Source organism: Maniola hyperantus, chromosome Z (assembly GCF_902806685.2).
Source record: "Maniola hyperantus chromosome Z, iAphHyp1.2, whole genome shotgun sequence".
Classification (NCBI taxonomy): Eukaryota; Metazoa; Arthropoda; class Insecta; order Lepidoptera; family Nymphalidae; genus Maniola; species Maniola hyperantus.
The window spans coordinates 11,654,587-11,675,304 of NC_048564.1; the positions used below are offsets into that span (position 1 = coordinate 11,654,587).

The 20,718-nt window shown below is 36.2% G+C and overlaps 1 protein-coding gene across 3 annotated transcripts in view; it reads right to left on the reverse strand.

Moving 5' to 3' along the window:
* Positions 1 to 703: 703 nt before the first annotated feature.
* The window catches only part of LOC117995672 (protein cab-1), a 36,268-nt gene continuing 16,253 nt past the window's right edge, over positions 704 to 20,718 (reverse strand). Inside the window, exons 4-9 of one of the 3 annotated variants that reach the window (XM_069509144.1) lie at positions 19,497 to 19,641; positions 16,602 to 16,691; positions 13,243 to 13,404; positions 8,997 to 9,152; positions 5,408 to 5,507; positions 704 to 4,244 (exon numbers count right to left, since the gene is read on the reverse strand). In XM_069509144.1, the coding sequence (XP_069365245.1) occupies positions 4,143 to 4,244; positions 5,408 to 5,507; positions 8,997 to 9,152; positions 13,243 to 13,404; positions 16,602 to 16,691; positions 19,497 to 19,641 (755 nt within the window). In that variant the 3' untranslated portion in view covers positions 704 to 4,142. The remainder of the gene's footprint in view (positions 4,245 to 5,407; positions 5,508 to 8,996; positions 9,153 to 13,242; positions 13,405 to 16,601; positions 16,692 to 19,496; positions 19,642 to 20,718) is intronic. The other 2 variants (XM_069509145.1, XM_069509146.1) reach the window with 2 other exon arrangements.

Here is a 20,718-nt window from a genome sequence, read left to right on the forward strand (position 1 = left end):
TATCCTTTCAAAATCACTTGGTGAGTCTTCAGCTTTGCCTCGTCTTTCTAATATTACTCACCCGGCAATTGCTTTATTCCCGGTCTGGCCTGTAATGTGCTATTACGAGTGGCATAACGCCATCTGGCTTGATACTCTACCCATAGCAGAGCGCCATCTGTCTTAATCTGAACTCGAACGGTGCTTTACGCCAGAACAGCTTTTTACCTTGTACCAAGCTCAAGTTTGATCGTGCATGGAGTACTGCAGCTATTTATGGGATGGCTCTGCCAAGTACCAGCTTGATACATTGGATTCGGACGGTCGGATTTAAACTAAAATTTGTATGATTTTTTGGCGGGCAAAGTAATTCGGACTTTCAGCCAACATTGCCCACATCGATTTGTCATCCAAATATATATATGTCTTATTAATTATATATTATGTATTAATATGTCTTAAAAGTACGTGGAAATGCCATAACTAAAATTTAAAGTTATCTTGACCAAGGTTTCAAAATTTTGATTGTACCTAAGTAGTTTAAATATTTTAGTGATAAAAAGAGAGGGCAATTTCATCTAGCGATTATTTCTCTCAAATAACTTGTATAGTGTCCATTTCACTTGTTAATACAAACAAGTAATTAGTGCATCTACGCAGCATAAATAATATTATCTGATGTGAGGGAATAAGTACGAGGTAAATAAAACAACATTTGCTTTTGATTAATACGTAGATGTTATTGTATTAACCGTAATAATATATTGCAGTGTCAGAATTTTTACACAATAGCAATTGGTCACATAGATAGGCATTTTAGATAAGAATAGCATCATTCAATAAAGCAAGAGAAATACGTTTTGATCGTTCACAAAGAAATTGGGTAATTCGATTTATCTAAATATCCAGATGTAATCTATAGGTTTAGGTATATAATAAAAGTCTAGGGTCTTTTAATATGTAAACACCGACTTTTCTCCACTGCTATGCTCTGCCTCATAATGAGAGCGTTTTGCGAACGTGAGTGGATGGTGAAAATCTCTCCTTAATCTCTAGTCTGGTGACGAGGCAGAAAGGTGGTCACAGAAAATCAGCCCTATTAAATGTAGGTCCACTCATTGGATTGGTCACAATAAATAGCTGGTAGATAAACTAATGGTTGGATGATCAGCGGATTGGTAGGTCAGGCGTTTGTGGTGACAAGTGTTTGCGGTATAAGGGAAAAACTTTGAGGATTTCCAACGGGATCTTTAAAGAACGTAAATCTACGCGGACAAAGTCGTAGCAATAAGCTTGTAAATAATACGGATATTATTTTGATACAGGAATTTTGATTAAAAATTAAAGCTTTGCTCCATAAAAATCCTTTGATGCTTGACAAATTTTTAAAATTACAAGAATACATTATTTTTGAATAAAAGAATTTGAATCAGCATTTTCATATTTCTGCTTTATTTTAGGGTGAAGAGCACTCATCAAGAAATGTTTTATTAACTACTTACATCGGGTTTAACCCTGTCAATACGTATAATAATATTCACTAAGTATATTAATTTACACAACATTTATTTAATAAACACGTATCTATGATAAATAGCAATAAAATTAAATACAGTGTAAGTTCATTCTACCAACTGACATATGTGAATATACATTAATCAATTTTTAAAGAATATTTTTATTCATTTTTATTTTATATTAATATTTTTTTGCGTTTTTTAATCCATCTGTGTGATACACATAACATTAAAATTAGTTCCTATCTACTTTAAATATAAATTATGTATATTTAAATGACCTGATCCCAGAATTTTACAGAGTTTTAATCGTAACTGGAATTCTTTAAAAGTCAAACACATAAAGTTCCTTCAAATAGGTAGATAGACATTCGTATATAATATATACATATTAATAAATTTGTTTAAATGCACCACACAATTGTGCGAAGAAGTGTAGAAAGATATGTTTATATCATTTGTTCGTACCTTCATATAAATAAAATTATTACAAGATATTTGTAGATTTCCTCTTCTCGATGTGTAAATATATTATAAATTATTTAATAAACTATATTTTAGTAAATGTATCGAACCTAATATTCAGTTCAGTATCGTTATGCTGTTATTCGTAATCTATACACAGCATTATTTGTGCTTTAATTTAATATTTTGTAAAGATATACAATTTGGATAATTTTTTTAAAGCGTAGGTGTATTTTATTAAGATAAAAATATACATCAAAATAACACCTCAGAATTTATTATAGATAGTTTGATTTTTATATAATATAACATTATTCTTATAGTATTCATTTACAGAGTTACATTGCAGCAATTGACGTTCATAATTCAAAGTGAATATAATTGTTTCGCTACAAACAGTATAATAAACTATACATTCCTGTAGTTTCCAATTTAAACATGGCACATAGAGTTTTACTAATAAAATTTTGTCACCAAATTCTTAAAAGTCACATGATCAATAGAATTATATTATCTCTATAGGCCGCATAAAATTAACTAATTATTACCTCACTCTATAATATAAAGGTTTAGGACGCAGCCCAAGGTGTTGTGCTTAATATACTGAGATCCGAGATAGCTGAACTCGTTAAAGTCATTCAGTCAGTCAAAATGTCTCGTTACAATAGAAGTAACAAAATGTGTCTATTAGTTAGTAAGTAGACAGGTTGGTCAAACAGTCATTCGAATTAATATATACTTAGCAGTGATTTGATTAGTTGATATTTTTCATAAATGATTTTAGCCGAGCACTTGTTTGACTAGCGTTAATTAGTTAATGGTGTGTGTGTGTACACGCTGGATGTGGTATTAGTACCACATCTAGCGTACTAAGGTCGTTGTCGATAGGTTGAAATAAAATTGGAACGTATTATTTCAAAATCGTTGCAGTCTCAGCATGATGTCAAGAACATAATTTCCCGTGGGACTTGAGTCGTTAGTGTTCAATCGGAGTGCATGGGAATGCGGGCACTTCGCACTGGTCTAGCGTCTGTTAGTGATTATTTAGACGACAACTACACAGGACATAGGTCTCTTGTAGGTACTACCACACGCTACGGTCTTGCGCCGCCTGAATCCAGCGGCTCCCTGCGACTCGTCTGATGTCGTCCAGCCACCTAGTGGGGGGTCTTCCAATACTGCGTCTTCCGGTGCGAGGTCGCCATTCTAGCACCTTGGGGCCCCAACGTCTATCGGTTGTACGAACTATGTGCCCTGCCCATTGCCACTTCAGCTTCGCAACCCGTTGAGCTATCTAGGTATTCTCATGCGTACCGCAATATAAGAATTTGAAATGGATTGAAGACACGTAGGTATGTTTAGCCTTTGGCACTGTGAAAGGGCAGACACCGAGACCCGAGCGCCCGAACCCGCTGGTGTACCCTGATAGAGCATAGTCTTGGGCCCACTCGTCTGAGAGTTTGGCTTATAACATACGACAGTGTCTCAAGATATTTCAAGTCACAGTTGGGTCGTATCAACGTACTTATGTTTACAAAAGGTATTAACTGGTATTAACACAAGTTAACACAAGTGATAATTGGCTGGGAAATTGTCATATCTCACGTTTGCAAGTATTTGTGTATGTAGGTATATTCCGCTTTGGCGGCTGGCTGTGGAGATGACAGTGCGCGAGACTTGACAATGCTATAGGTGTTGTAGGTATATTATTTGCTGATGACGGGAATATTTACTAATTAAAACATTCACTCAACTTTATTATAATAGTCCATGAAATAGTAATTTACTCTACGATAGCTTACCTATAAGAGTATCATTTATATTTCTAGAAGTAAAATCAAGCCAGAGTCGATGCGTAAAATCTACTTGCACTAATAAATAGTGTCCTTTTCTTGGAAAGCCGTGTGACATGAAGTGTTTACACACACTGGTACGTGAAAATAGAACTGTGGCATGATACCGTAAAAGTGTTTTTGCCCGGATTTCCTTAGCGTACCAAAAGCATAGAAACAACTCGAAACAGATTTCTTGCAGCACTGATGCGACGATCGTTTAACGTAAATGATTCCGTATGATGTGTATAATAAAGTGTGGGGTGCCAAAATGCCTCATCAAATAAAGCGGTGACAGGAGGATTCCCGGCAAACATCGGGGCTCGCCGATATGGCGAAGGGGTAGCGATTATTCTTTGGGCTGGACCTTTCCTCCGTCGTTCTTGTTACCAGGAGTAGCGGGTGTACCCTCATCCTTGAAAAGTGGGTTCTTTACCTCCATGTCGCCAGTCTAAAATCATGATACGTAAATTCAATAAGCGGTGATAGCCCAGTGGTTAGTCCGTCTACCTTTTTTTTGGGGGGTCGAGGTTTCGATCCCGGACTCGCACCACTAACTTTTGGGAATTATGTGCGTTTTTAAACAATTAAATATCACTTGCTTTAACGGTGAAAGAAAACATCGTGAAGAAACCTGCATGCCTGAGAGTTCTTCATGTTCTCAAATGTGTGTGAAGTCTGCCAATCCGCATTGGGCCAGCGTGGTAGACTATGGCCTAAACCCGTCTCACTCTAAGAGATACTCATGCTTAGTAGTGGGCTGGTAATGGGTTGATCGTGATGATGATGATGATGATGAAATTCATTAAATAAACTATGGCCTAAGCCCTTCTCCTTCTGATAAGAAATCCATTCTCAGATGATGACGAGGGTGGAGATGCCTGCAACTTTGTCCGCGTGTATTTAGGTTTTTAAAAATCCTGTGGAAACTCTTTAATTTTCCGGGACAAAAAGTAGCCTATGTCCTTTCCCGGGATGCAAGCTATCTCTGTACCAAATTTCGTCAAAATCGGTTGAGCGGTTGAGCTGTGAAAAGCTAGCAGGCAGACATATAGACATACAGACACACTTTCGTATTTATAATATGTATATCGATGTCGTATGGATATCGATTTTGGGGTCTGCGCTGATCGCAAAAGTCCAAAATGCCTGCGATTTCGTCCACGTGGAATTGTGTTTAAAAATTCCGGGGAACTATTTGCTTTTCCAGTATAAAGAGTAGCATGTCTCATTCTCCAGGTCTTTAACTATACGTCTATAGTCTATACCCATTCAAAAAATTGAGTCGAATCATTGCTCCGTTGCAACATGATTGAAGGACAAATCAACAACCGAATAAACCAACATACAAATACACTTTCCACTTTTATATACGGGTATATGGTAGCATAGATGGGTAGTTACGAAGTATAGCGGTTGCTTCGCAATTTCATGAGGAAATTTTTGTTGTATAAGTCCCGTAAATTGCTATTGCGCTGGAACCGTGTCTCATTAACATCGAAATGACGTCATTTTGTCGTTATTTGACGTATATTTAAGTAAAAATATACCATCAGCTCGAAGCTTCAGTGTAGTGCTAACGTCACTAAAATGGCGGGACTTATATGAACTTACGGTAGCAAAGCCAGGGCACTCGTACACGGTGTAGTCTCCTTCCTCGTTCTCTTCCTCGGACTCCGGGTCAGATACAGAGACATTATGATCCATGCCGTTCCTTAAATTGATAAACAGTGAGATATAATTACAGCGTAGGTATGTCTTTTCGCTAATGAATATGAAACAAAGTCGCAATTCGCTTTTGTCTGTGTATTCGCTTATAAATGACATACTTCTACGTTGCCTCTAAATGTAGGATACATTTAAAGAAGCGGTTAACTGCCCAAAAAAGCATGGAGATTTGGATAAATTAATTACTTTTCTAGGAAGTTTGATATGTATGTATTATTATTCTTTTTTTCAAAAATATTGGTCCCCATGATTTTGAAGACAGCTCAAAAACTACTTTATGCAGTTAAGTACCCGCTTTTAAAATAAAGAACGGCATAAGTATTGGATTCCAACATCAATGAGTATTACGTCGATTTCAAAAGATTGTCCATTTGATGCGATCACCGAAGCAAATGCGGTTTTCGTTATCATTTCACGAGGCAGTTTTGATCTTGATTGCCTTATGAAATAAGCAATGCCAGACAAACAGACCTTGCCTTTATTTTATTGAAGTAGTGAGTAAAGATATGTTTATTATGTTTCAGGTACTAAAGGTCATAAAATATCGAAACCCTCACACCATACTGTACTTAGTTTAAAGAAAGGTCCAAAGTAAATCAGTGTACACATCTAGTGACTATAACGTAAGCAATTTTTTTTTTTTCAAGTCCAACATGTGGATGTAATATATTATGTCAGGCGTAGAGGCTGTAGGTATGTGCCTATATAGATAATTTTGTTAAGTAATTCAGACGCTCACAAATCCTATTGTATGTTCCTTGGGGAACATTATCTAAATCCATACTCCATCTCTACATATATAGTATAAAACAAAATCACTACCGTCTGTCCCTCTGTACACTTTGATCTTTTAGGGCCAACGTAAAATAAGTCTTATCCGAGAATAAATTTGATATTTTGCCAAGTTTTCAGTACAAAAACTGTCATTACGCCCAATTGATTAAACGCCTTGATTAAACGTCACTCGACGTTCGTGAAATCGGCACTTTTTCATCAATAGATTGAGTGATTCAAGAATAACTTTTAGGTATACGTTTAGTTTAATATTGCTTTGTGTTAATTTGTTGATATATTATGATGATAATATTGTTCAAGATGTCGGAAGAAATCAAGTCGCCTGAGAGCTTTCATTGAAAATGTATTATTCTTTAATATACTTTTTAGGACTTTAGGACTAAGTACTTTAATAGGACTTTTGCTATTTTTGTCCCAGAAAATGAAAGAGATCACACGGGTTTTTATAAGACCTAGGTAACTCCACGCGAATTAGGTCGCGGGCATCATCTAGTAGTATAATATCTCATCTCAATATCATCGGATACGCTTGTGAAGCACAGGCGCCATGAAAGTGATCATCTTAAATAGCCCTTAGAAGGTTCATTGCTTTAATAAACTCTCGATCAATAGGGAAGTGAGTCATTTTCCTGTTTAAGTGTGTTTACTTAGAACCCGTTGCATGGGAAGCGGTTAAATTTATGTTAACGTCGCCGTTAAACTTGTCCACCAATAAGGAAGCAAAGTAGGCTGCACAAGTCAGTATTCATACTGACTCCATGATTAATTAGCCTAGATTTTGTAATAAATAATTGTAATTAATTTTTTTTAATTAAGCTGTGATAGCCTAGTGGTTAGGACGTCCGCCTTCTAATCGGAGGTCGGGAGTTCGATCCCCGGGCACACACCTCTAACTTTTCGGAGTTATGTTTAAGTAATTAAATATCACTTGCTTTAACGGTGAAGAAAAACATCGTGAGGAAACCTGCATGCCTGAGAGTGCTCCATAATGTTCTCAAAGGTATCTGAAGTCTACCAATCCGCACATGGCCAGCGTGGTAGACTATGGCCAAATCCTTCTCACTCTGAGAGGAGACCCGTGCTCTGTAGTGAGCCGGCGATGGGTTGATCATGATGATGATGATTTTTAATGTAGTTTGATTAGTATGGATAAAATATGCCTTAAGTAACGATTAAGCGACTCTGAGTGCGGCTGTAAGTTATATTGCGTACTACAAAATTAGCCACAATTGGGTATTTGACTTCAATTTTTTTATTACTTTATTAATTCAATTCAATTCCCAATTATTGGCTTTTAGGTGTGAATTGAATTGAATTAATAAAGTAATAAAAAAAAAATAAAGTAATTTACTAAAGTACTTTATTAAAAACTAGGATAAAAATAATGAAGTAAACTAAAAACTAATTAAATCGATCAAATAACAAAAAATTAAAAGCATTTATATATTTCTGATTAGGCAGAGATAGCGATATAGCATTTTGACGTCACACTTTACTAATGCCATAGTAGCTTCGTGCGGTTTCATACAAATTTTCATTTTGCGAGAAAGGAATAGAAGACCCTCCCACACCAAAATTAAAATGCCTGTAACTTTGTAAATCTTTGTTGGATTTTAATATTTTTTCAGCCTACGTCATTATTTTTATCCTTTTTATAATAAAGTATTAATATTTATCAAATTCAAAAGTAGGAAAATGTCCAATTGCTGTGCTGCCTTAGGTACCAAGCTGAATAACCGGGCTGCATCTGTGCATAAAAAAGTGCAAGCATATCGAAAGACAAATTGATGGATTGATGAACAGAAAAATTAATGTTACAATTCTTTATTATTTCTTGTATTTGCAAAAGCATTTTGCTTGCGTATGCGCTATAACTCTTAAAGTATAAGGCATACAGCTGTAAATTAAATGTTGTATTGTAGCTTAGCTCAAAATCTCTCGATATGGTCAAAAAAATAAAAAGGGTTGTCGGGAGTGTTTTTGCAGTGATTTACAATAATTTGTGAATTTGCATAATTTAACGATTATTTTTTCGAGTTTCTTATTTTTTTCAAATGTTATAGAAATGTGAACACTTGTAATGTAGAGAATAGGACAGTATTGTTGCCCTTCGAATAAGCCCATTTTTATCTCAGTAAGACCAACACTTTGAGAGATATGATTTATTTCGTACACGTATAAGAATATTTCAACAAAAAAACCACACAGGCTGCCACACAGGTAGAAAGTGGATTGGTCCCAAGTTGAGAGTGTACCTATTTGTACTTAAAAATAGTTGTTATATAAGTGTTTAAAATATCGCTAGTTCATGTCAGGACACACTGTATTAGTAAATATAAAGTATTATATATAAAAGTAAAAGCTGACTGACTGACTGACTGACTGACTACCCTATCAACGCACAGCTCAAACTACTGGAAGGATCGGGCTGAAATTTAGCATGCAGATAGCTATTATGACGTAGACGTCCGCTAAGATTTTTGAAAATTCAATCCCAAAAGTGATAAATAAAATGCTTATAAAATGTTATCTGTACTGTAAATCTGTATTTGTGTAGTAAATGTGCATCTGTGACTGTAAATTTTCTATTGTAAGCAATGATTATATTTAAATTATAATACAAAGCAAATAATGCAACATAATTATAAAGCAAATTGAATAGTATGCGCCACTAAATTACCTTTCCATAGCAATAATTTGTTGCTTTTGGTGCTGATAGTGATACATATGGGCCGATTGTGCTAGCTTGCGATCTCCGGAGGTATCCACGTTAGGACCAGTGACGCCATATGCGGGGTAATCTACATCCGCTGCAGCTTTCGCTTTCTTCGATAAACTGTTAAGGATTGCGAATAAATTAAAAAAGCCGTGAGGTGTAATCGAAGCGAAGCTTCTTCCGCACTGTGTATAAAATCGCATATAGGTATATATCTCACTATATACACGTGCGTTTAATAAGTCCCGCAAATTGCTGGTGCGCTGGAACCGTTTGACATCATAATATGACGTATATTTAAGTAAAAATATACCATTAGCTCGAAACTTCAGTCTAGTGCTGACGTCATGGCGGCCACGCGGATTAGCAATTTGCGGAACTTATATTTAAATAGTGAGGTCAAAACAAGTATGTCCAATCTGAAGTTCAAAAATGGTGGTTTGCGCTAATCATAGATGAAATAAATACATAAGCTCGGCTGAGATATGTTTGTTTACTATGCGCGGCCGCATATCAATTCAGATTGGGTACTTGTTTTGTACGCACTACTTGTATCCTGTCTCGCATACACATATGCCTATCAAAACGCGCTACCGTTTACGCTACGTAGTGTTCAAAAATTCGTTACGCTTTTCCCCCATCCGAAACACCCGTTACGAAGCTTATCCATTCAAAAATATTTGTGGACCAAAAGCTCGAGCGACTATTGCTTTCACGATAGTAGCTCGCGCTATTGTTCATTGATCAAGGCAACCATCCTATATTTGCTTGAGTTACAGAGTATTTAAACAAACCCCTGCTAACTGGGGTAATCGAAAAATCCGATATTGACAGCACCCGCATCTTTATAGACGCGAAAGCACTATAAGAAACCAGAGTAAGCTGAGCAATTTTTTATGCCAGTCGCTTTCATGTGCTGAGCAAATTGCAAGATCGAGTAAAGCAACTTAATTACCGAGCAAATAATTCGAATCGTTTTGTAGAATAAAAATGAGGATTCCTTGCTGAAGAGTTTAATTAATCACCTAACAGTCTACCAAAGAGTAATTTGAAATAAAATCCTCTTTAATTAATTACATACTAGCTGATGCCCACGGCTTCATCGGCTTGTGTGTAAATATACCTAATGTAACAATGGATTTCATATTATTGTGTCTACTCTCGCGATTTTTCATTAATCGCTGCCGGTTAGCGAAGCGAACCTATTCTCGAAGCCAAGGAAAGACATTGTTTGAAAATATCATGTTATTTTTTAAATAATATCTGGATTGTGCTTAATAGCAATCTCATTTGAAAACCAAGTACCATGCAATAGGTACCTACTTCTAGATAGGTATAACTCATAGTAAACAATACTCTTCTTTTGATTTATATCATCTATCGAAGACTCGATTAATAAATAAAAGAGATAACAAACCTGCTCATAAACCAGTATCGCAAAAAAGTGCGTGATCGCTGTAAAGGTAATAATAAGTCCGTAGGTGACTGCAGGCAGCAGCAACAGACGACGTGTCGGTGGTACGTCGCCTGCAGCTGCTGCCTGCAGTTGGCTGCCGACTTTTACCTTAAATAAAGGCGTTCCCACTGCGAGGCGTGCGCAGAAGCTGTCTCCGATACAATATAGAGAGAGCCCACGAGGGCCAAACTTTCGTTATTTTATAAAATCTGAACTGCGTAGTGCCCTCAATACAGGGAGGAACGATCCACGAGTACGAAGTTAGGATCATGGTGGCTTTGGCAGATAACAGGTAACATAGAAGATTTTTGGACCTGTAGATAACAGGTACCAAAGCCACCATGATCCAAACTTCATAGTCGCGGAGCGTTCCTTTTTTCAGCTCTTATAAAATAACGAAGGTCTGGCACTCACGGGCTCTTAGTCCATAAATTTTTATTTGCATTATAAATCGTACACAAATAGGCGCGCGTTTAGTGTGACTTCAAACGATCAGTTGCCGTCACCCTACGAATAACAATGTTGTTATTCGTAGCCGTCACCCTTTATCTCTTTAATTGTACGTTTATTACAAATTTTACGAACAAGGGCGTGTCTTCTACTTTGCATAGTAGGTGGGTACCTTACCGATGAAAAGCTATTTATTTCGTGGTAAAATCTATTTATAAGACTGGCCGTGACATCAGCGCTATTAAACTGAAAATATGGTTTTTAATACTTACAAGTTCATTTGTTTTAACATGTACAGTTCGTACAAAATTACACCTCACGCGCCATTTTAACTCTATGGGTCAAATGTCATGTCAAACGTACGGTTCACATTTAAAATAAGGATTAAAATCGTATTTTTGACATGAAATTTGACACAAAAATTTAAAATTTACGCGTTATATGGCACTCTTCTAGTTCGTTGCTTTTAGCGAAAGGAAATTCAAGAAGGTATAATTCCCGCAAATTGCTAATGCGCGTGGTCGCCATATCAGTGACGTCAGCACTAGACTGAAGTTTCGAGCTGATGGTATATTTTTATTCGGCTGACGTCAAAATGACTATGTTAATGAGACATGGTACCAGCGCAATAGCAATTTGCGGGACATATAGGTTTTAAATGTGCAATCGGATTTTTTTACTTCTGTTTAATGAAGTTATTTAAGTTTGTTTTCTTTTAAAATGTGAATGAATGTATTCGCGTGTTCAGAATGATGCGGTATGTGTTAGAGCCCTCGCCCACGTCAACTTTTTGTAGCGATGCTGTCGCGCGTTTACTAAACACACGCCAGCATCACTACTAACGCGTGTTAGTCGCATTTGCAACGTGCTACTGTATCGCGACTGTATCGATGCAAACGCGCGACTGTGTCGGACGACATCGGGGGATGAACGGAGGGAGGGTGGCGCGTGAATGGAGAACCGAGCATCAGTGCAACATTTTTTCTCGTTTGCATCGAACCAGAAGCGCGACAGTATCGCGTTTGCATCGCGACTGAATCCGTGGGCGACGGCACACAGCTGGCGACCGCTTCGCGACTGTATCGATGCGGACGCGCGACAGCATCGCTTCTGTATCGCTACAAAAAGTCGCCGTGGGCGAGGGCTCTAAGATGTCGAGTTCAGTTCTTATTAAGATTCATAAAAAGGCAGCTTGTTTGTCTGAGACTTTATAAGATGCCCGACTGTAGCCAACTCCAAATAGATTTTGAGATTTGTGCGTCAAAGATGTGATTCAAAATCTATGATAATATACCTACCTGCCTGTATAAAAATAAATAGATAAGACAATTCGGTTGAGTCACTGAAGTCGGTTAATAAAATGAAATAACAGAATACTTTATCGTGATATGTATCTAATGGCCTAAGAGCCAGTGCGTGCCAGACCTGCCTTATTTTATGAGTAACAAAATAAACCTGCACCTACTTACTTTTAACGTTCGCATATTTACTAGCTTGAGCCGGGGGCAGTTAAAAGATAAAGAATTATTTACTTATAGTTATTTTTTTGCGTGCTTTAAAGAGTCTGGGGGGAATAACGACCCACGGAAGGTGTCTGGCAGTCTTAATTATTAATTACTACAGGATGCTCGCGACTTCGTCCGCGTGAATTTAGGTTTTGTAATAATCCCGTGCGAACTCATTGATTTTCCGGGATAAAAAGTAGCCTTTTTACGTAAGTAACGTTTTATGTTTAACAGCTGATATTTTCCTGAGATGTCCCCTGGCTCAAGCTAACAAATATGCGAACGTTAAACGTACGTACAAACACTTTGCACACACTTTGCACACATTTTGTTACTTATAAAATAGGATAGATCTGGCACTATTGGAAACTTAGTCTATATAGCTGAAGTCCACGACTAAACTAAAACCTATTCAACCCGTTTTGTTAAATCCCGTGAGAACTCTCCGGTTTTCTGGGATAAAAAGTTGCCTATATTCTCCAGGTCCTCAACTATATCCATGCAAAAAAAACAATCCGATCAGTTGCTCCATTGCAGCGGGATTGAAGGACAAACAAATACACTTTCACATATCTCTATATATAAAAATGAATCGCAGAATGTGTTACTGATCGCAAATCTCGAGAACAGCTGAACCGATTTCGCAAATTCTTTTTTCATAATATTCCTTGAAGTACGGGGATGGTTTTTACGGAGAGAAAAATTTAAAAAATTCCTGAAAAAGAATCGACTGAGGTGGTACGAAGTTCGCCGGGGCAGCTAGTATAGGTATAATAGATATGGGTAGTGATTTACTTACGTGTACCATCCGAAAGCTAAGCCTATGATTGCCACAGTCAGGGCAGTACCAACAGCAGCAATGAGGGCAATGCTATATATGGACTCGCCGGGGTCAGCTGTAGGTGTCTCCAGGATATGGATATGGTGTGGCTTGGTTGTACCTTGAACATCTTCTTGTGTGCTGTTATGATAAACATATTATAGCAATGTTATCAAGGGCCAAAATTCAAAATTGGGTATTTGACTCCAATTTTTTTTATTACTTTATTATAAACTAGGATAAAAATAATGACGTTAACTGAAAAAAACTAATTAAATCGATCAAATAACAAAAAAGTTATAAGCATTTAAATATTTCTGTTTAGACAGAGATAGCGATATAGGATTTGACGTCACACCTTACTAATGCCATAGTAGCTTCGTGCGGTTTCATACACATTTTCGTTTTCGAGAAAGACCCTCTAACTTTGTAAATCTTTGTTGGATTTTAATATTTTTTTTTTCAGCTAACGTCATTATTTTTATCCCAGTTTATAATAAAGTAATAATATTTATCAAATTCAAAAGTAGGAAAATACCCAATTGAGATGCGACGTCGCATCGTCAAAGACTTGTTCGACGCTTCACAGATACCTACTTGCGAGGTGATTCGCGTCGTGCATTCCATTGCAAGATAAAGCGAGATGGTTTGCGGCTTGAAATTATGGTTTTTCGTTATTGTGAGTTTGCATTGCAGTTTTGAAATTAGGCCCTTACTTATGACAAAATATGTTGTAATAAAGATATTTGAATAACTTGTTTTTAAATCAGCACTGTCCATATTTTATTTTCCCAGACTAATGTTGATTGAAAAACAAATAGAGTTTTGAAGTGTAAAGTATTAATACAATTCAAAAGTACACACTATACAACTAGTATCATATTGAATAACTATGGAAAAGGCGTATGGACCAAGAGCCCATGAGGGCCAGACCTTCGTTATTTTATTAAAAGCTGAAAGTTTCTCTGCGTTCTGTCCCCAACACAGGAAGGAACCATCAGCGCCTATAACACGGCAGATAACAGGTAACAAGGACGTATAAAATCTTACATCAAAGTATAAAGTCTATTTTTCTATTTTCTTTGGAATGATATTACAAATCACGTCATGCATTGCCAGACACTTGTGTCGTGCTCGTGGCAGCCCCTTGCCAGACACCTTAAAGTCTAAGTATTGAGTATACGAAGAGAAACTTTCAGCTTTTATAAAATAACGAAGGTCTGGCCCTCTCGGCCTCTGCCTCTCTCTGTAGTACCGTTGAAAATAAAATTTCCGAATATTGTTTTAAAATATCGTAGTGAAGTCAATTTCTACAGACTACAACTTTCATTGTATTATTAATGAAAGCTTCATACCGAAAATAGGCAATATTTTAACTGTCAAACTTTGAACATGGCATAACACACAGATATATACCTACAGATATGCAACTAGCGTGGCCCCTCGCTCTCGCTCAAGCAGAGGTACTTACTTCTGAAATGTTATTCCTTGTATTTTACATTCCTTTCGGCTATTGCAACCCATTATTGCACAATAACTTCAAAAACAAAAAACAACAAAACAAATCAATTATTTTCCTAAAATACTTGAGTCAACATAACCTCACTTCACGTTGTTTGTCAAGATCTCACATACAAATACATCTTGACAAACAAAAAAAAGTGGCCACGGTGATAAGGACCAAAAAATAATCATTTCGTCACATTCTAATAAGACCTTAAATGCATTTAGCTATCTCGCTTTAACAGTAACAGTCACAATAGGGATACTTCTACAGGTATTTATTCTGAGGCATAATATAACTAAGATTTTTTTGTAACGATGAGTAGCAGGTTGAGTAGGCCACATTTTAAAACATTAAACGTTTAGACTTCAAGTTTATTTCTAAAATTCAACACAGTAGACATCACTGTATAATAATTATTACATATATCTTGATCATACAATACAAACTTAAATTCCATTTCACTATGCAAAACCGTTCCGTAGTTTTTCCATTGCACTTAAAAATTTTAAGTACTTAATTTTTGTTTTATGAATAAACTAGATGATGCCCGCGATTTCGTCAACTTGGATTTAGGTTTTTAAGAATCCCGTGGGAACTGTGTGATTTTCCGGGATTAAAAGTAGCTTATGTCCTTCCCCGGGATGTAAGCTAACTTTGTAATAAATTTCATCAAACCACTTAAACTATTGGGCCGTGAAGAGCAGACAGACAGACAGACATACTTTTGTATATACATGATATTAGTATGAATAATTATTATTTTAGTTAGTCAAAAAGTTTAATTTAAGCGGACGTATCTAGACGCAATACACATGAATTCATGCATAATAAGTATGATACCCAAAGATACCGCATGTCAAGTTTGTAGCATAAGATTATGTCGAACTTTATACCTATAGAGGTACCATTACTGCTCAAGACTCGATTAGTAACTTTGTTGTAAGCTAGATGCGAATTCTTTTACGAACCACGATACGGTTTAAACACATTAAGAGCTTTATATCATAAAGACTAAGACAAAGTTAAAATTTAGGTTTTATGATAGATATAAGTTAATACGTGATAATATTCATCATTCATAAAGTCGTGAACTTTATTTTTTAGAAAAATACAAATCGACAATCGCATCTGCTGAAGTTATTTGCGGGATTTATCATTACTCAAGTATATTGCCCATTTTATATCAGATTTTAAAAAAGATAACCTACTGTCACACATTAAAAAGAATATAAATACCTAGAATATAAATATTAAATAATTATCTATCAAGGGCACTTTGTATAAAGTTATCTACGGCCAGTACGATTAAATGGGATCAGCTTATATAAAATTCCACGTTTTCACTGTAGCTTCTTTTGATTAAAATGTTTAGTGCAACCGTCTGCAAAAATCATGAAACTAATTTAAAAAATATCAAGAGTAAATTACATTTTTCACAATGAAGTTTAATTAAAAGTATTTCCCATTTAATCATACCTATACTATTATTTATTAACTATGCTACTCACGCTAGGTAAAGGCAAGTGAAGCATGCTAAATCCAAATCTCCTAACTTAGTGTCAATTAGTGAAAAAGGGTATCATGCATTTGACCTTTTATGCGTTTTTAAGCGAAACTTAAGTTAAGCAAATCATGATTTTCACTTCATCTCTTTCATCCGATTGCTAATTTCTAAAATTATATATAAAACAGTGCAATTTTTGGACTGCTAAAAATGTTTTCAACTTGGAACAAAAATTCGGTTTTCATTGCACCTAAAACTCATTGCTTCCATGCTTCTAACAAATAACTGGGGTGAACAGTCGCTAAGTGTTAAAATTTTGAACATCACCTCTCCTCAAGGTCGTTAGGATGATTTATTTTCAACCAGCGTAGGTTGGTTGGCAGTAACGAGACAGGTATACGGTAGTCCTTATTAGACCTGCAATTATTCCGCTTTCTACTGATTGCTTACAGAGAGGAAAATGACACTACTCTTGTCATCTTCGAAGTAATTTTAATGTTTGTGAAACAGGGAAATCATATTCAGCCAGGCGCAGTGTCAGAGCTAACCACGAGGCAACATAACGCTACAGCAAATAAATTAAATAACTAAGTATTTACGTAGGTAGTCCCATAAGGATCTGGTCAAACTATGAAATAGTAAAGAATACAAAATGTAACTGTTATTATTTTACAATATTATCCCCTTCTCTTAACCTTATAGTTTCGCCATGTCCGTCCGTCCGTCCTCGGTTAATCTCAGAGACTATTAGTGCTAGAAATCTGTAATTTGGCATGGGTATAAATATTAACAATGTGTTAGTAGTTACTAAAATGTATATATAATTAATATTAATGTAAGTGAACAGTATGTTATTTTTGAGAATAAATTCTTTAAACCGAACCACGCAGACAAAGTGCTGAAATAAAATGTTGATAAATATGTTTTTTAGGGTAGCTCCCCTACATGTAAAGTGGGGATGAATTTTTTTTTCTCGTCTACCCTATAGTGTAGGGTATCGTTGAATAGGTCTTTTAAAAATACTGTGGGTGTGGGAACATCATTTTTAGATTTCTAAATCCATTTGTAAAATATGATGTTTTAAAGTGCTAATTTTTATTAGAGTCAAGTGTCCCCCCTCCCCCTCTATCAGCCAAATGGTAGTATATTGGAACGTGAAAAATTTCACAGCAGTAGTATTTATAATCAATTTTAAAGGAAAACTATCATGGCTAAGTAGGGTTCACAAGTTAAGGAGTTATATCCGTTTTTCGAGGATTGTGACTACGGAACCCTACACTGCGCGTGGTCCGCCACGCACTTGGCCGGTTTTTATTAATATCAACACACTTTAAACATCTGTGAATAAAGTTGAATAATTAAAATCTCTATCCATTTCTAAAAATAAGCAGAATCATAAGCAAAATGTTCAAAATTTTTCGTCGTCGCTTGTAAGTTCAAATTTAAAAGTCCTGCTTCAAAAGGGAAAGAATGTGAGGGAAAAAAGTGGATGCTCGTTATTAATGTAGCCACACTCACTAACTGCAAACTTTAGAACACCGGCAAATACGTTATCGTGGAGCGGGAGAAGACCTGTAGAGAGCTTGCTTCTGCATTTTTCTTTTATCATGTTTTCCACTGCAACTAAGGGCTTCGCGTGTTTATTTGCTACTAACAGAGGCAACGCATCATAGTATATCACTACCTATCACATATACCTAAATAAGTATATCAGGACCGGTCATTAAGGGACCACCGGGTATATAGCATTCATGTACTATGTTACATAACTTTTGACCAGCAAAACTAAGTTATTTTACGGATATTTGCAAAGCTTTGTACCTATCAATTCGACAACGTGATGCGAGGCACGTGGAAAAAAATCCACCTATACTAATTATAAACAAGTATAATCGGGGAATGATCTCCGGAACTAATGAAAATTCTTTCACTGTTAATTTACCACATTTTTCTCAAATGCTAGATATAATATGCAGGCTATAAAATTAGGTATATTATCACGCAGACTAAGGGCGTTTGTGGACTCATCCGTAATCGGTGTGTATTCATTTTTTTGTGTAAGCAAAAACATTTTTTTGCATACGTAAAAAACACGAATACGAACCGAATACGGATGAGTGCACAAACGCCGGAAGTCACTGGCAAAAACCAGTTCTAGATAAAAAACCTGCCCCACATAATAACTATCAATTAGTACCTATTAACTCCGTACTATAAGAAAAACATACTATAACAAAAAAGCTTTCTATGCAGAGCATGTACGTTTTTGTAAAGTCATACGTTTCTATCACGTGCATTATGACAGACTGATATACAAAGTTAAAATATTAAACGTATAATATTATTATGTAGTATCGATTCAATGCCAATATTACCTAAAAGCATCTACTTACGCAAAAAGGCAATCTGCCGTGGATAATTTCTTGAAAGAATACAATAAAAACAAGTAGTGCCTACTAATAAGAAGAAAATAATGGAAAATTATGGCTGGTTTTCTTCTAACGCTGATCGTCGACAATAAGAGGTCAATAATTAGGAAAGTATGTAGCTATGAAACGTTCCTGAATAGCGCTGAGCTAGTTCACTCTGGCTCAGCTGTGAGCATCCTCCCTTACGGATTTTATGCATTACTATCAAGCGTTCCTGAGTAAAGCCACAGAATATAAACAAAACAATTTGAGAAGTTGGCGCCGTCTAGCTAAGCGCGGATAGTCTGTGCGGTTCATCGTGAAATTAAACCAGGAGTAAAATATTTTTACATGAAGTAAATTTTTTTTTCAATAATATCTTGCCATGGAGACTTTTGAGCATACAACATAATATTATGTATGACTACGGCATATGAGTAGAGCTCTGTGCCTACGGGCCGCGTACAAGTGCACCTTTTACACATTTCATTCAGCGAGAAGCTTATTACCTTTAAAGTCAGTTAAGGAAAAAATAGATTAGGTATTGCATTTTCAATAAGAAAATATTTTTACATGACGTAAAATATTTTTTCAAAAATATCTTGCCATGGAGACTTTTGAGCATACAACATAATATTATGTATGACTACGGCATATGAGTAGAGCTCTGTGCCTACGGGCCGCGTACAAGTGCACCTTTAACACATTTCATTCAGCGAGAAGCTTATTACCTTTAAAGTCAGTTAAGGAAAAATAGATTAGGTATTGTATTTTCAATAAGAAAATAATAACATTAGTATTTATTATTACTTACAATCCAGTGCGAAGCCTGTCCACGTGCTCTGCGATGAGGGTCTTCGTTTTGCTCAAGTTCGGATTTTGTCGAATCTTGCGTGTATCTATCATCATGTCAGCGCTGTTATACTCCGGCTCCTCTTCTATGAGTATCACTGCATTATCTAAATATATGAAAGGAAAAGGTGACTGTCTGACTGACTGATTGACTTACTGATCTATCAACGCACAGCTCAAACTACTAGACTGATCGGTCTGAAATTTGGCATGCAGATGACACAGACATCCGCTAAGAAAGGATTAAATTCCGCGAAAATAGGATTTTTGAAAATTCAACCCCTAAGTAGTTAAAATAGGGGTTTGAAATTGGTGTAGTCATAGTTGCTAGTTCATAACATAAAACAAAAGGATTAATTTTTTTAAATGAATCTTTGACTGCGATCTCACATGATAATGAGTAATGCTAAATCGCTTGGCAGCAATGCTTTGCTAGTGTAGAGACTAGCCATAGATGAAGATAGAGATAAGTTTCTATGATTGAAATCGATTCTCTAGGACTTCAGAGCATGCTTTGAATTCCATGCGGAAAGTTAGTTCGTATTTGTAAGATAATAGGTATGCTAGCTTAACTGATTGTTTAGAACATAAAAACATTGTCAATTGGATTTCCTCGGTTCATGTTCAACTTTCAAATAACTTTTATAATGCCTATATTACCTAAAAGTATCTACGCACACCATACTAATATTATAAATGCGAAAGTGTGTCTGTCTGTGTCTGTCTGTCTGTCTGTCTGCTAGGTTTTCACGGCCCATCCGTTCAAATTTTGATGAAATTTGGTACCAAGATAGCTTGCATCCCGGGGAAGGACAAAGGCCTTTTATCCCGGAAAATTGAAGAGTTTCCACGGGATTTTTGAAAAACCTAAATCCACGCGGACGAAGTCGCGGGCATCATCTAGTCTTTTATAATGCTATTGATTGTTCACTTCGTGCACAAACAAACTTTAACATTATTTTAAAACTAAAAGAATACGTGCGCATGCTCCATTGAAGTGCCCCAGAATGTTGAAAAGTTTATATTGCTCTCGGGAAAATTCCTCTAGCATTAACTAACTTAGTTTTTAGCTAAGCCACAGCACACCTCTCTCGTATTCCTAAACTAGCTTATTCCCGTGACTTCATCGGCGTGGACTACACAGATTACAAACCCCTATTTTACCCCCTTAGGGGTTATATTTT